Raw genomic sequence first — 12,715 nt, forward strand, 5'->3', positions numbered from 1 at the left:
TCCCTCGTCCCCCCCGGCCCCCCCCAGCGACTCCCCTGTGGCCATCACCGATTTCTCCCCAGAGTGGTCCTACCCTGAGGTGAGCGCTTTGGGGAGGGGGGGGTGTCCTCTTCCCCCTTGCCCTCTCTCCTCCCATCCCCAGGGGTCCCCAGTGACCCCCCCCGTGTTCCCCCAGGGCGGGGTGAAGGTGCTGATCACGGGCCCATGGGGGGACCCCGGCGCCTACTCCTGTCTCTTCGACCGTACCTCGGTTCCGGCCGCGCTGGTCCAGCCGGGTGTCCTGCGCTGCTACTGCCCCCGTGAGTGTCCCCGCGGCGGGGTCCCCGCTCGTGTCCCCCCTTCCTGCAGCGCTGACCCCACCTCCGTGTCCCCCCCACAGCCCACGAGGCCGGCGTGGCCGCCCTGCGCGTGGCCTGTCCCCCCCGGCTGCTCTCGGCCGCGGCCCCGTTCGAGTATCGGGCACGGGGGGCAGCCCGGGGCCCCCCCGGGGCACAGCTGGACTGGCTGGCACTGGACGGTGAGCGAGGACACCCCAGGACCCCCCCCAGAACGGGACGGGACACCCTGAAACGGCTCATGCCCTCGGGGGGTGGCACCCAGACACCTGAGATCTTGTTGGGGTCCCGTTATGGGGATCCTACACCTGTCCTCCCTGTGGGGTGACACTATTCGGGGTCAGGGTGTTTGGGGTGTGCCTCCCTCACCCCTGGGTCCCTGCTCTGCCAGAGGCCCAGTTCCGTCTGTCCATCCTGGAGCGCCTGGAGCAGCTGGAGACGCGTCTGGGGGCCCTGCCCCCCCCCGCGCCCCTTCTGCCCCCACGGGGGGCCCCGTCTGAGACCCGCCCTGAGCAGGTGAGGCCTCCCCCAACACTTGAGTCACCACATGGCCCCTGAAGATCCCTGGTGCTCGCTCGTGTCCTGTGATGTCCCCGATATCCTCTAATGTACTCCGGTGTTGCGCGGCGTCCCCGGCATCTGCTGGAATAGGCTGGCGTTCCCTGGGGTCCGCCACACACCTCTCCTTGTGCCCTGGTGTCCCCTGACATGCCCCCTGGGGACAGGGGCCGGGGTCATCCTTTGAGGCGCGGGTGGTGGCCATCTGCGAGGCCATGATGGCACGGCCGGGCTGGCCGGGGACGTCGCTGGGGACATCGGGGACCTCGATGCTGGCGCACGGGGTGACGTTCCGTGGGATGACGCTGCTGCACCTGGCGGCCGCCCAGGGCTACGCCAGCCTCGTGGAGGCTCTGCGGCGCTGGCGGTGAGCAGGGCACCTGGGGACAGGGGCTGGTTGGGGACCCGGACTGGCACGAGGTGGGGATAGTGATGGTGATCCCCCCGGGCCATGCTCCTAAGTAGAGGTGAGCCCCTCCAGGCTGTGTCCCCGACTGGATGTGACACCTGTCTGTGTCCCTTCCTGTTCCTGCAGGATGCTGGCAGCTGACAGCCTGGAGCTGGAGCAGGAGATCGACCCCCTCAACGTGGACCATTTCTCCTGCACCCCCCTGGTAAGGGGACACTGCAGACACTGAGGGCCCTGGGGACGCGGTGGTGACAGTGGGGACACGGTGGCAGGGCTGGGAATGCAGTGGCAGCAAGGGGATGGGGCGTGGGGTGGTGGCTCAGGAAGGGACGGCGTCTCGGGATGGGGGACGCCTTGGGGACACCCTGTTGACACGTGTCACCGTGTCCCCAGATGTGGGCGTGTGCCCTGGGGCACCGGGAGGCGGCGGAGCGGCTGTGCCGCTGGGACCGGCGGGCGCTGGCCGTCCCCGACACCCTGGGGCGGCTGCCACTGGCCCTGGCACGTGCCCGCGGCCACCTGGCCCTGGTCACCCGCCTCGAGGAGCTGCAGGTGTCACCCACGTCCCCGCACTGTCACCTGCCCGGGCTGCGCATCCCCTCCCCGCTCTCTGCCAGCCCCGACACAGGTATGGCACTGGCACCTTGTCCCCTTCCTGTCCTCTGTCACTGTGTCCTTTCCCGGGCTCCTGGTCATCACCACCGTGGTGTGGCCACTGTCACCGTGTCCCCTCACTGCTCCTGACCGCTGTCACTGTCACCATATTCCCTCCCTGTCCCCCTGCCCCCCTTCATGTGCCCCCAGGGCATCGCTGGTCCCCTCCAGCCTTTCCCCGCTGTGTCCCCCACCGTGTCCCCCACCGTGTCCCCTGTCCTCCCCCACATCTTTGTGGATCCAGGTGTCCCCAAGTTCCCCCTCCACGTTCTTTGTCCCCCCCCTTTTGTGTTCCCTGTGCATCCCATGTCCCTCTTGTCCTCTGTCCTCCCCAGCTTCTTTGTGTCCCTGGCGTGTCCCCATGGTGTCCCCTGTCCTCTCCCCATGCCCTGCGTGTCCCCCCTTCCCCTCAAGGTGTGTCTCTCCAGGACTAAACCCCGCTGCCATGTCCCCCCTGTCACCAGGGCTGAGCACAGCCAGCAGCCTGTCGTCCCCGTCGGGGCTCTCGGAGGGTCCTGGCTCCGTCCCGCTGCCCCCCGGCCCCCCTGGTCCCTCCGAGGATGAGAGCTGGGGGGTGGCAGTGCCCTCCAGCCCCCCCGAGGATGCCCTGGCCCCACCCTCCGACACCCTGCAGGTAAAGGCGGGGGACAGCCAGGGCTCGGGACACCCCCAGCGCAGGAGAGTCCCAACGTCCCCCCTGCCCTAGGCCGAGGTGGTGACACTGGCACGACAGATCATCGAGGCAACCCCTGAACGCATCAAGCAGGAGGCACCGGGGGGGCCACCGGGGGCACTGGGAGCATTGGGATCAGCAGGGGGGACCCTCGGGACGCCGGGGCCAGCTGGGCCAGCAGGGCTTGGTGCCGCCATGGCCTGGCTGGCCACCTACCTGGAGAGTGTTGACCGTCCCCCTGCACCTCCCCACAGGTACTCCTGGGGTTGGGGGGTGTCCGGGGGCACCCTCAGATCCCTGGGGGGGGTCACCCACATCTGGCAGCACCCCAGGATACTCTTGGGGATTCCCCCGTGGCCTGGAACATCCCAGTATCTGTTGGGAGGGCCCTTTACGTCCTATGATACCCCAGCGTCCCCATGGCGGGGGTCTCCCACATTCTGCAAAACCCCAGTACCCCACCGGGGGGGGGGGACAACTCTCTGGCTCCTGGAAGACCGCAGTGTCCTCTTGGGGACATTCCATGACACTCAGATTCCTCCCTGGGGGGGTGTCTCCCATCCTCTCCCCTCCCCCCTGACCCTCCTGTGTCCTGTGTGTTCCCCAGAGCAGAGGCAGCCTCCCGGGGGTCCCCGGGGGTGCCCGAGCGGCCGCCCCCCCCCTTCGGCCGCGGGCTGGGCTGAGTTCCTGAACGCGTCAGGGGGGGCGCGGGGTGAGGGGGGGGCCGTGGCCCTGCTCACCCTCAGTGACCAGGAGCAGCACGAGCTCTATGAGGCCGCACGCCTTGTCCAGGGTGCTTTCCGCAAGTACCGGGTGTGTACCCCCTGCTCCCGGCACCCCAAAACCCCCTGGGGCCTCTCTGGGGCCTCCCCGGCACCGCTGAGCCCCGCAATCCCTGTCGCTGCCCCCAGGGCCGGAGGCTGAAGGAGCAGCAGGAGCTGGCGGCTGCCGTCATCCAGCGCTGCTACCGCAAGTACAAGCAGGTACTGAGGTGTGGGGGGAACCTGAAAACCCCGTGGACCCCTCCTGGGTACCCCCCGGGCACCCCAGACCCCCCCCCCAACCCTCTCTCTCTGCCCCACAAGCTGACCTGGATCGCTCTGAAGGTAACAGGGTTTCCCTGGGGAGTGTTGGAGGGGGGCACCCACATTTTCGGAACTGTTTTGGGGTCTCTGGATGCCTGGGCTCTGGAACACATGGACGTGGGGGCCCTCGTTTGAGGATGCTGGGACATTGGGGTGACATTGGAGTGCCCCCCTCTGTATCCCCTCTGTCCCCCCAGTTCGCCCTGTTCCAGCGGATGACGCAGGAGTGCTGGGACACTGGGGTGACATTGGGGCGCCTGTTTGAGGGTGCTGTGACACTGGTATCCTCCTGTCCCCCCAGTTCGCCCTGTTCCAGCGGATGACGCAGGCCGCCATCCTGATCCAGAGCAAGTTCCGGAGCTACGCGGAGCAGAAGCGATTCCAGCGGCGCCGGCGCGCGGCCGTGCTCATCCAGCAGCGCTTCCGTAGCCTCCGCCAGCACCGGTGCACTGAGGGGCACTGAGGGGCACTGGGGACAAGGGGTACTGGGGACAGAGAGGTCCTCACCCTCCACTCCATTTTCCCCCAGGAGCACCTTCCTCACCCTCAAGCAGGACCAGGCAGCCCGGAAGATCATGAGGTTCCTGCGGCGCTGCCGCCACCGGTACGGGGACGTTGTGGAGGGACAGGGAGGGGACAGGGTCGGGGACTGGGTCGGACACAGTGAGGGGAAATGGGGACATTGCGGGGCAACACAGGGACATGGGTTGAGGTGTTGTGTGGCTGGGAGATGTCACCCAGAGGTGGGTGGAAGCAGGTGACACTGGGGGGGTTGGGGACAGGTGACACCATGGGGGCAGAGTCTCAACAGAGCCTGCCCCCCCCCTCCCCAATTCGTGTTTCCTCGCTCAGGATGGAGGAACTAAAGCAGAACAAGGAGGTGGACAGTTTACAGACGCGGGGCCTGGCCTCGTGACCCACCCACACTGGGGATCCAGGCACTGGAGGGGCTCCACCGCCCCCCCGGGGACCCAGACATTGGGGGGGCCTCACTACCCCCTCTTGCAGGGGAGCCCAGGCATGGGGGGTGCTCCCCTCCCTGTGTCCCCCAGGCGTTTTTGTGTGTCTGGGTCTCCCTGGAGGGCTCGTGGGGAGGGGAAGAAGGGGGAAGAGCCACCCCACGCCCCCTCCTCACTCGCCCCTGTACCCAGCCCCCCCCCCCCCGCATGCCCCACTCTCCCCCTGCCCCGTGTGGGCTCTTTGTACAAAGTTCCATTAAAAAACGAGGAAGAGGGAGTAAAAGACCCGATGCGTGTGTGTGTTTATGTGTGGAGAGGGACACTGGGACATTGGGAGGGAGGGGACATTGTTGGGGGCGGGGAGTGGCGGCCCCTCACGGGCAGACCCCGGCGGGCCCTTTAAAGGCCAGGCCACGCCCCTTGCGGCAAGACCACGCCCCTTTGCGGCGAGGCCGCGCCCAGTCCCCCGCCCTCTCCAGAACGCCCCGCCCCTTTCCCCAGAGGCCGGGCCCTCCTACGTCCCCGACGCGATGACGCAAGACGCCGGGGCCGCGGCCCGCGCGCGGCGTCACGCATCGCCCCGTCGCAAGATGGCGGAGCTGGACCTGCTGGGTTCCATCCTGAGCTCCATGGAGCGGCCGCCCGCCGCCGCCGACGGCGAGACGCGGCGCCGGGCGCGGGGTCAGCGGGGCTGGGGAGGACGCGGAGACACCGGGGGAAGGCGGGGGGGGGGCACCGACCGGTCGGGGCGGGGAGCGGTGCGTCCCGGCTCTTCGCCCTCGCAACCCCCCCCACTCCCGGCGCCCACCCTCACGCGAGACCCCGCCGCGCGCGGGCTGCTGGCTCCGCTCCCTCTCTGTGCACGCGCTTGCTCTCCTGATTGACGGGGGGAGGGGGGGTCTGGCCACGCCCCACGCCACGCCCATCCCAGGTCACGCCCCGCCCATTCAGTGACATCCCCGGGATGGTGCTGGCCCTGCCCCCTCCGCCCCCCGGAGGTTTTGGGGGGGGTCCCTGCCGACCTGACCCTCCCTGTCCGCTCCAGAACAAGCCGCTCGCATGAAGAAGCTGCAGGAGCAGGAGAAGCGCCAGAAGGTCGAGTTCAGAAAGAGGGTGAGTGGGGGGACGGGCATCACTGGGCATTTCGGGCTACTCTTCATGGGCCCCCCCAAATTCCTGGGCCCCCCTGGACTGCCCGTGTATCCCCAGATGGAGCAGGAGGTGTCCCAGTTCATCCAGGCCACCGGGGAGCCCCGGCGCCGGTTCCAGCCCATGAACAAGATTGAGAGGAGCATCCTGTGAGTGGGGCCCTGGGCACACTGGGAAGGTGGGCACTGGGGGAGTACTGTGTGCTCTGCGGGGCACTAGGGGGACACTGGGAGGGCAGGGGCGGGGCAGAGGGGACACTGAGAGCGCTTGGGAGAACATTGGGGACCCTGAGGGACGTGGGGATGGGAGGGCACTTGGGAGGATACTGGGGACACTGGGGAAACTATGGCTGCACTGTTGGGGCAATACTGTGAACACTGGCGTTGGACACTGGAGACACGGGGCAGGACAGGAGCACACCAGGATGGCAGCTGTACTCTGGGGCAGTTGGGGACCCTTGTGAGGGGGGGAAGGACCCCTCTGGGGAGCCCCAGTGCCAGCAGTTCCCTGTTCCCCCAGGCACGACGTGGCGGAGGTGGCCGGGCTGACATCCTTCTCCTTTGGAGATGACGAGGACAGTCGCTACGTAATGGTGTTCAAAAAGGTGGGGGATGGCGGGAGACACTGTGGGGAGGACCAGGGGAGGTGAGGGAACACAGGGCGATGCCAGTGTCCCCAGGAGTTCGCGCCGTCGGACGAGGAGCTGGACGCGTATCGGCGCGGCGAGGAGTGGGACCCGGCCCGAGCTGAGGAGCGGCGTCGCCTCCGGGTAGGCGGGGCTTAGTGGCCGTGGGGCGGGACTTAATTGCGATATGGGTGGGGCCCAACAGGGCATGGCCAGATGGGTGTGGCATGCACTCACAGTGGGGGCAGGGCTTATATGGGTGTGGCACAGGCTTGGTGGGTGCGGCCTGAGCGGGTGGTGTACGGCGGGGCTTGTTGCTGACGCCTTGCCCCCAGGAGCTGGCGGCACAGCAGGAGGAGGCGGAGCTTGAGCGCGGCCCGGCCCCCCCGGGTCCCCCCAACGACTACAAAGACAAATATCGGCACCTGATCGGCTCCGACGCCGCCAAAGCTGCTGCCCGCACCATGGAGGCCAACAAGGCGTATGGCTGTGGTGAGCAGGGGGTCCCGGGGAGGTCCCGAGGGAGTCTGTGATGGTCCAGGAGGGTCCCGGGGCTCCAGGAGGCCTGGAGGTGTCCTGGATACCTGGATCCCTTCCCGGGGGAGTTTTGGGCACCCTAATACCTAGGCTCTCGATGGAGGGCTGGGGGGTCGCTGTGGGAGTCACAGCCACCTGGTTCCACCCTGTGCCCCCCCAGTGCCGGTGGCCAACAAGCGGGACACGCGCTCCATCGAAGAGGCCATGAACGAGATCCGGGCCAAGAAGCGGCTGCGGCAGGCAGAGGACGAGGGCGGGGCCGGGGGGGGCCCCGGGGGCCCCTCTGTGTGATAGGAGGGTGGTGGGGGGGCTGTAGCCCCCGGGGGTATTTAACAGTGTGGGGGAGGGTGACAGGGATGCACAGCAGGGGTGATAAAGCACCTCATCTCCTGGCCTGGTCCCCATGTCTGTTTTGGGGGGCAGTTGTGGTGAGGGGGGGCACCCCCATATCCCAGATTGTGTGTGTGCGTGTCCCGCTGCTCCCAACAAAGCATGAGTGGGGAGCTCCTGGTACTTCATGAAGTTTACTTCACGAAGTGGGGGGAACCCCTTGGCGGGGGGGGGCAGGGTGGGCCTCTCTGCCTCTCCCCGTCCTACGTGGCCTTGGGATTTTGGAATTTGCGCCCCGTGAACTTGGCCCCATCCCCCAGGACCTCCTCAATCCTGGGGGGGATGAGAGCTCAGTGGGGTGACATGGGGGTGATCCAGGGGTCAGCAGACGTGGGGGGGTTGGGGAAGGGGCGGGGGCACATGTGGGACTCACAGGGACAAGGACACTCCTGGGGGGGACATGGGGATGGGCTTGGGCACCCCCCCAGCTCTCTGTGGGGGATGTGGGGACATGGAGGCAGCAGGGACCCCTGGGGACATGTGGGGACAAGGGGGGACGCACACAGATTTGGGGACAAGGGAGGGGACACAGATGTGGAGACCCCTCGCCTCATCAGCTGGCTGTACTTGGCTAAGCGCTTCGAGCAACAGGGAGCCTCCGTCTGGATCTGGGGGCGATGGGGGACAATGGAGGGTGTCATGGGGGAACCAGGGGGGTGACAGGGGATGCTGGGACTCACCTGGCCAGCGCAGAGCCCCACGACGAGGTCCGAAATGAGGGTGTCCTCAGTCTCGCCCGAGCGGTGACTCACCATGACCCCCCAGCTGTAGCTCTGGGCCAGCTTGCACCTGTGGAGGTACACAGGCAGGGTCACGGGAGGTGACATGGGGACATGAGCTGGGATGAGGGTTGTGCCTGAGGTTTTCACACAAGGGCTTTGCACTGGATGATGAGGGGCATTTCCATGAGAGATTTTTGTGCAGAGGCCTTGCCTCGTATGAGTTTGCACAAGGCCTCTTCCCAAGGAGCCTTTTCCCGAGGGTTTGTGCAAGGATTTGCCTGCGCACTCGCGCCTGGATGGACACGGTGAGCCGGGGGCTTTCACAGAGATTCGCAGGAGGGTTTGCACAGACTCAGCCTGAATGGCTTCTGTGGTCAGGGTTTTCACAAGAGTTTGTGTGAATTTGTGTGTGCAGTCACACCTGGATGGCCTCAGCTGTGGGGGATTTGCACGTGCGCTCACACCCGGATGGACTCTGTAATGAGGGGGTTACGCGGGGACGATGACCCCCGCGCAAGGGTGTGGGGTCACACGAGGATCACACCTGCATGGACTCGGTGCGGGGCATTTGCACAGGGAGTTGCACGAGGATTCGGAGGACTCGCGCCCGGATGGACTTGGTGACCAATCTGATCTGGTTGACCTTGAGCAGGAGGCAGCTGCGTGCCTGCAGTTTGGCCGCCCGTGCGATGAGTTTTGGGTTGGTCGCTGTCAGATCGTTGTCCACCACCTGGATGTCTGCCTGTGTCAAGAACTGCTTCCAGCCATCCCTGTCATCCTGCTCAAAGGGGTCCTCAACTGACACCATGGTGGGGAAACAGCCACCAGGATGTACCAGTGTGCACCAATATGGCCCAGTCACCTGGGGGTGTGGGAGAGGGACAGTGACCACCCTGCGGCCCTGGGCACGGCCTTGTATCAGCTATCAGAGTCCCCAGCTGCCTTTCCAGTACCTCCCAGTTACGCCCCAGTCCATTCCAGGTCATCCCAATGCCCTGCAGTGCGTCGCAGTCCTTCTCAGTGTCACTCCCCTGCTTCCCAGTGCCTTCCCAGTGCCTTCCCAGTGCCTTCCCAGTGCCATCGAAGTCCCTCCCAGTGCCCTCTCAGTTTCATCCCAGTGCTCAGCAGGGTAGTCCTTGATGAAGCTCTGGTAGAGCTGCCCCAGCTGCTCCCCGGTGATGAAGAGCTTGGGATCCAGGGGGGGATTTGAAGTCCAGGTCATATTTGCCCTCATGGCAGAGTTCAGAGGCTGCCGTGTCCATCCCGATGGCCACCTCGTCCATGTACCCAGCCTTCCCAATGGCTGCTTTCAGAAGCTCCAGCGCTGGAAGGGCACCCAGGGAGCTGGGCCTAAATTCCCCCTGAATCCCCAAATCTCCCCTGAACCCCCACCCCAGCAGAGACAGACCTGGGGCAACCAGGACCCAAATCGCTCTTGGTCCCCCAAATCCCTCCAGAGACCACAGGGACCCCATACGTGGACACGCTCAATGCTGACCCTTGGCCAAGGGGACCTGGGCATCCAGGCCTGAAGACCACCCCCCTTAATTGCCCTCCCTCCAAAGGCAGATGGACCCAGGTGTCCAGGTGCCCCCCCTCCACCTCCTGCCCTTTCTCACTCCTGCCCCACTGCCCCATGACCTCTCTCTAATTACCACAAATTCATGATGTGACCCCAAAACCCAACCAATCTCGCTGCCGTCCATCTCAATCGTGACCTTGATCTTCTCCTGCTCCACCATGCTGAGTTTCTGGGGTATGGGGAGGGAGTGTTGGCCTCCCTGCCTACCCCTAAGTGTCCCCCAATTCCTCCTGCCCCTCCCTCACATGCACCTTCTCCACCAGAGCTGGGCCCAGGGTCTTGTTGATGTGTTCCATGGCTTTCAGGACCCCTGGAGGGGGCAGAAGGTGTGACCTCTGACCTGACACGTGGGGATTTGGGGATGTGGGAAGGGTTGGGGGGCTTGTTTTGTCTTGGGGGGAATGAGATGGGTGTTGAGGGGTGGTTTAGGGGATGCAGTTGGGTCTTGGGTGGGGGTGTAGAGGATGCAGTTGGGTCTTGGAGGGTCATTGCGGGGGAGGCAGCTGATCATGGGGGATCTATTTGAATCCTGGGAGCTCTTGGAGGACCCAAGTGGGTCTTGGGGTTGTTGTAGGCTCTCGAGGGGTCTGGTTGGACCATTGGGGGGGTCACTGGAGGGATTGTTGGCTCTTGGGGGGGATCTGTTTGGGTTTTAGGGTACCTCCTTGGGACTTTCAGGGTCTTGGGGGTCCCTGAATGTTTTTGGGAGTCACTGGCCGTGCCCACTTTCCCCCTTTCTCGAGGTCCCAGCTTACCAAAGTCCCGCCTTTGCCCATGTAGCGGCTCTCATCCCCATCCTGGAGCTCCAGGGCCTTGTGAATCCCAGTGCAGGCTCCACTGGGAAGAGCTGCCCAGAACCATCCTGGGGTAGGAGGGGACTGTCACTGCCTGCCCTGGGACTCTCCATGTCCCCAGCACTCCTGATACATTCCACCACAACCCTGAGCCTCCTCCAAGTCCTCAAACCCCCCCATGAGCCCCCCCACCCCAACACCCCCCCTGTCCCTCCACACCCTTGGCTGTAAACAGATCCACTTCTGCTGTGGGATTCCCATGGGAATCTAGGATCTCCTGGGCCATGATCTTCTGGATGGACATGGCTGTGTGGGGTAGGGGACCCAGGGGTCAAAGCCAAGGTCAAGGGCATCCCAGCCTGACCCTGGACTCCACAGAGGCCCCCCCCAGCTCCCGGGGATGGAACCCCTGTGTCCAGGTGCCCTGAGCTGGCCCTATGTCCCCCCATCCCACGGGGGACCCTGAGTGAGCCCAGACCCCTCTCCCCAGCACCCGGGACATTCAAAGGGGCCCAGGGCGGGTCCAGGCCCCTCTCACCCAGTGCTGCCTCTGCCTGGGACCCTTCCACCTCCCCCACAGGGGCCGACGGGATAATTTATCCCCTTCTCTTTGCCCCTCTCCCCTGGAGGGACCGTGGTCAAATTGAGCCCCTGCTGGGGGTTAGGGGTGGTGCCCCAAGTGCCCGGGGCTGGTAGCACTTGGTGATGGTCCTTGGGCGTCTCCCCCTGGCTTTGGGGCTATTTTTAGCCCCCCTTAAAGGTCACGATAACACGACCCCCAGCCGGGGGGCTGGAGCACCGCCTGGAGGCCCTGGGAGAAACAGCCCCAGCCAGAAGGGGAGGGGGCGAATTGGGGGGACAAGGTTTTGGGGGTGCAGAAGGTCCTTTGCGGGGGGGGAGTTCAACCCCGAAGGACTACCGAAGGGGGGGAGGGGGGCGACTCAGCCCCATGGGCGCCACAGCGTGGGGGAGGGGCGGTGGCTTTGACCACTTCCCGGGGAACTTCTCGCCGGGGGGGCGGGTCCGGGCCTTTTATGGGGGGTGGAACGGACGCCCTCACGAGCCCTAGACCCCCCCAATCCGGCTCTGGGGGTCGTGGCACCCTCGGCCCCCCTCGGGGAGAGACGATCCCGAATGCCTTGGTCTCCCCCTTCCCTGTCCTCAACCGCCGGACCCCTCCCCCACTCCGGGGCAGGAAGTGAAACCGCTGCCCCTCCCCCCTCCCCCCGGAAAGTCCCGCCCGGGTCTGAGTCAAACCGCGACCCACGGGGGGAGGGGCGGGAGTCCTGCACCCCCAGACCCACATTGAACTCCCATCCCCCGCTAGCGACCCCCGTTCGGGGCTGCACGTAGGGCCCAGCGCGGGGCGGGGTGTCGCGATAAGGACGTGTGTGTATCAGAAAAACCGTGATTCACAATATAGGGGGAGGTGGCGCAATAACGGGGGATTCGTTATTAGTCGGGAGGGATCACGATAACCGCGGGGCTGTCGCGATAACGGGGGGGGAGTCGGACTAACGGGGGAGAGGGGGCACAAGAAGGGGTGGGGGTCGAGGTAACGGGGAGGGTCGGAATAACGGAAGCGAGTGTCGGGATACTGAGGGGGTGTTTGAATAACGGGGGCCGATGCGTTGTGATAATCGCCGGATCCAGAATACGAGGGGATTGCATTGAGGGGAGGTGTGGGCGCAATAAGGGAAGGGTTCACAATAATGGGAGTGCGGGCATCGCGATAACAGTGGGGGCTGGGACAACGCGGGGGATCGCAATGGGAGGAAGACGTCGCGACAATGAGGGAAGGGTCGCGATACAAAGCCCCCCCCCCCCCCCATCGCCGCGCGCCCTCCGGGACGCGCGGGGCGTTCCCGTCCCTTCAGGCCCCGCCCCTTCAGGCCCCGCCCCCTGCCGTCCCCTATGAAAACCGCCGCGCGGCGCCGCCGCCGCTTCTCCGCCGCCGCCGCGCTCGGGTCGCACTGCGCCGGCGCCGGACGAAAACCCCGCCCCTTCCCAGGCGCAGCCCCGCCCCCCGCGGCAGGCCACGCCTCCCCGCCCCGCCCGCCCGCCCGCCGCCGCCATGAGCGGGTGGGCGCCCTACGTGGAGACGCTGCTGGCGGACGGCACCTGCCAGGATGCCGCAATCGTCGGCTATCGCGACACCCCCGCCGTCTGGGCCGCCGCCCCCGGCAAGACCTTCGCCAATATCACGGTGAGAGGCCGGGACTGGCGGGGGTGGGGGGGGGGGG

At 66.0% G+C, this 12,715-nt stretch overlaps 3 protein-coding genes across 3 annotated transcripts in view; 2 read left to right on the forward strand and 1 right to left on the reverse strand.

The window, feature by feature from the left end:
* LOC121666049 (calmodulin-binding transcription activator 2-like) overlaps positions 1-4,958 on the forward strand; it is an 8,335-nt gene extending 3,377 nt beyond the window's left edge. The window contains 16 exon segments of the mRNA XM_042031080.1: positions 3-79; positions 176-299; positions 380-517; positions 727-851; positions 1,061-1,260; positions 1,429-1,507; positions 1,696-1,930; positions 2,421-2,590; positions 2,663-2,746; positions 2,748-2,883; positions 3,237-3,442; positions 3,541-3,612; positions 3,715-3,735; positions 4,016-4,158; positions 4,244-4,318; positions 4,567-4,958. Coding sequence (XP_041887014.1) covers positions 3-79; positions 176-299; positions 380-517; positions 727-851; positions 1,061-1,260; positions 1,429-1,507; positions 1,696-1,930; positions 2,421-2,590; positions 2,663-2,746; positions 2,748-2,883; positions 3,237-3,442; positions 3,541-3,612; positions 3,715-3,735; positions 4,016-4,158; positions 4,244-4,318; positions 4,567-4,630 — 1,949 coding nt within the window. The 3' untranslated portion in view covers positions 4,631-4,958.
* A 230-nt stretch (positions 4,959-5,188) lies between these two features.
* On the forward strand, positions 5,189-7,376 carry SPAG7 (sperm associated antigen 7). Its single transcript, XM_042031077.1, has 7 exons — positions 5,189-5,354; positions 5,719-5,786; positions 5,883-5,971; positions 6,342-6,426; positions 6,502-6,591; positions 6,783-6,939; positions 7,145-7,376. Exons 1-7 carry the CDS (start codon positions 5,204-5,206, stop codon positions 7,273-7,275), a joined length of 771 nt encoding a protein of 256 aa, XP_041887011.1. The 5' UTR covers positions 5,189-5,203; the 3' UTR covers positions 7,276-7,376.
* A 1,152-nt stretch (positions 7,377-8,528) lies between these two features.
* LOC121666048 (beta-enolase-like) lies at positions 8,529-9,296 on the reverse strand. Its single transcript, XM_042031079.1, has one exon. It carries the CDS (start codon positions 8,902-8,904, stop codon positions 8,635-8,637), a length of 270 nt encoding a protein of 89 aa, XP_041887013.1. The 5' UTR covers positions 8,905-9,296; the 3' UTR covers positions 8,529-8,634.
* Between the last annotated feature and the right edge of the window lie 3,419 nt (positions 9,297-12,715).

Source organism: Corvus kubaryi, unplaced genomic scaffold (assembly GCF_017639235.1).
Source record: "Corvus kubaryi isolate FWS band 111438036 unplaced genomic scaffold, C.kubaryi_AGA036_p1.0 37335, whole genome shotgun sequence".
Taxonomy (NCBI): Eukaryota; Metazoa; Chordata; class Aves; order Passeriformes; family Corvidae; genus Corvus; species Corvus kubaryi.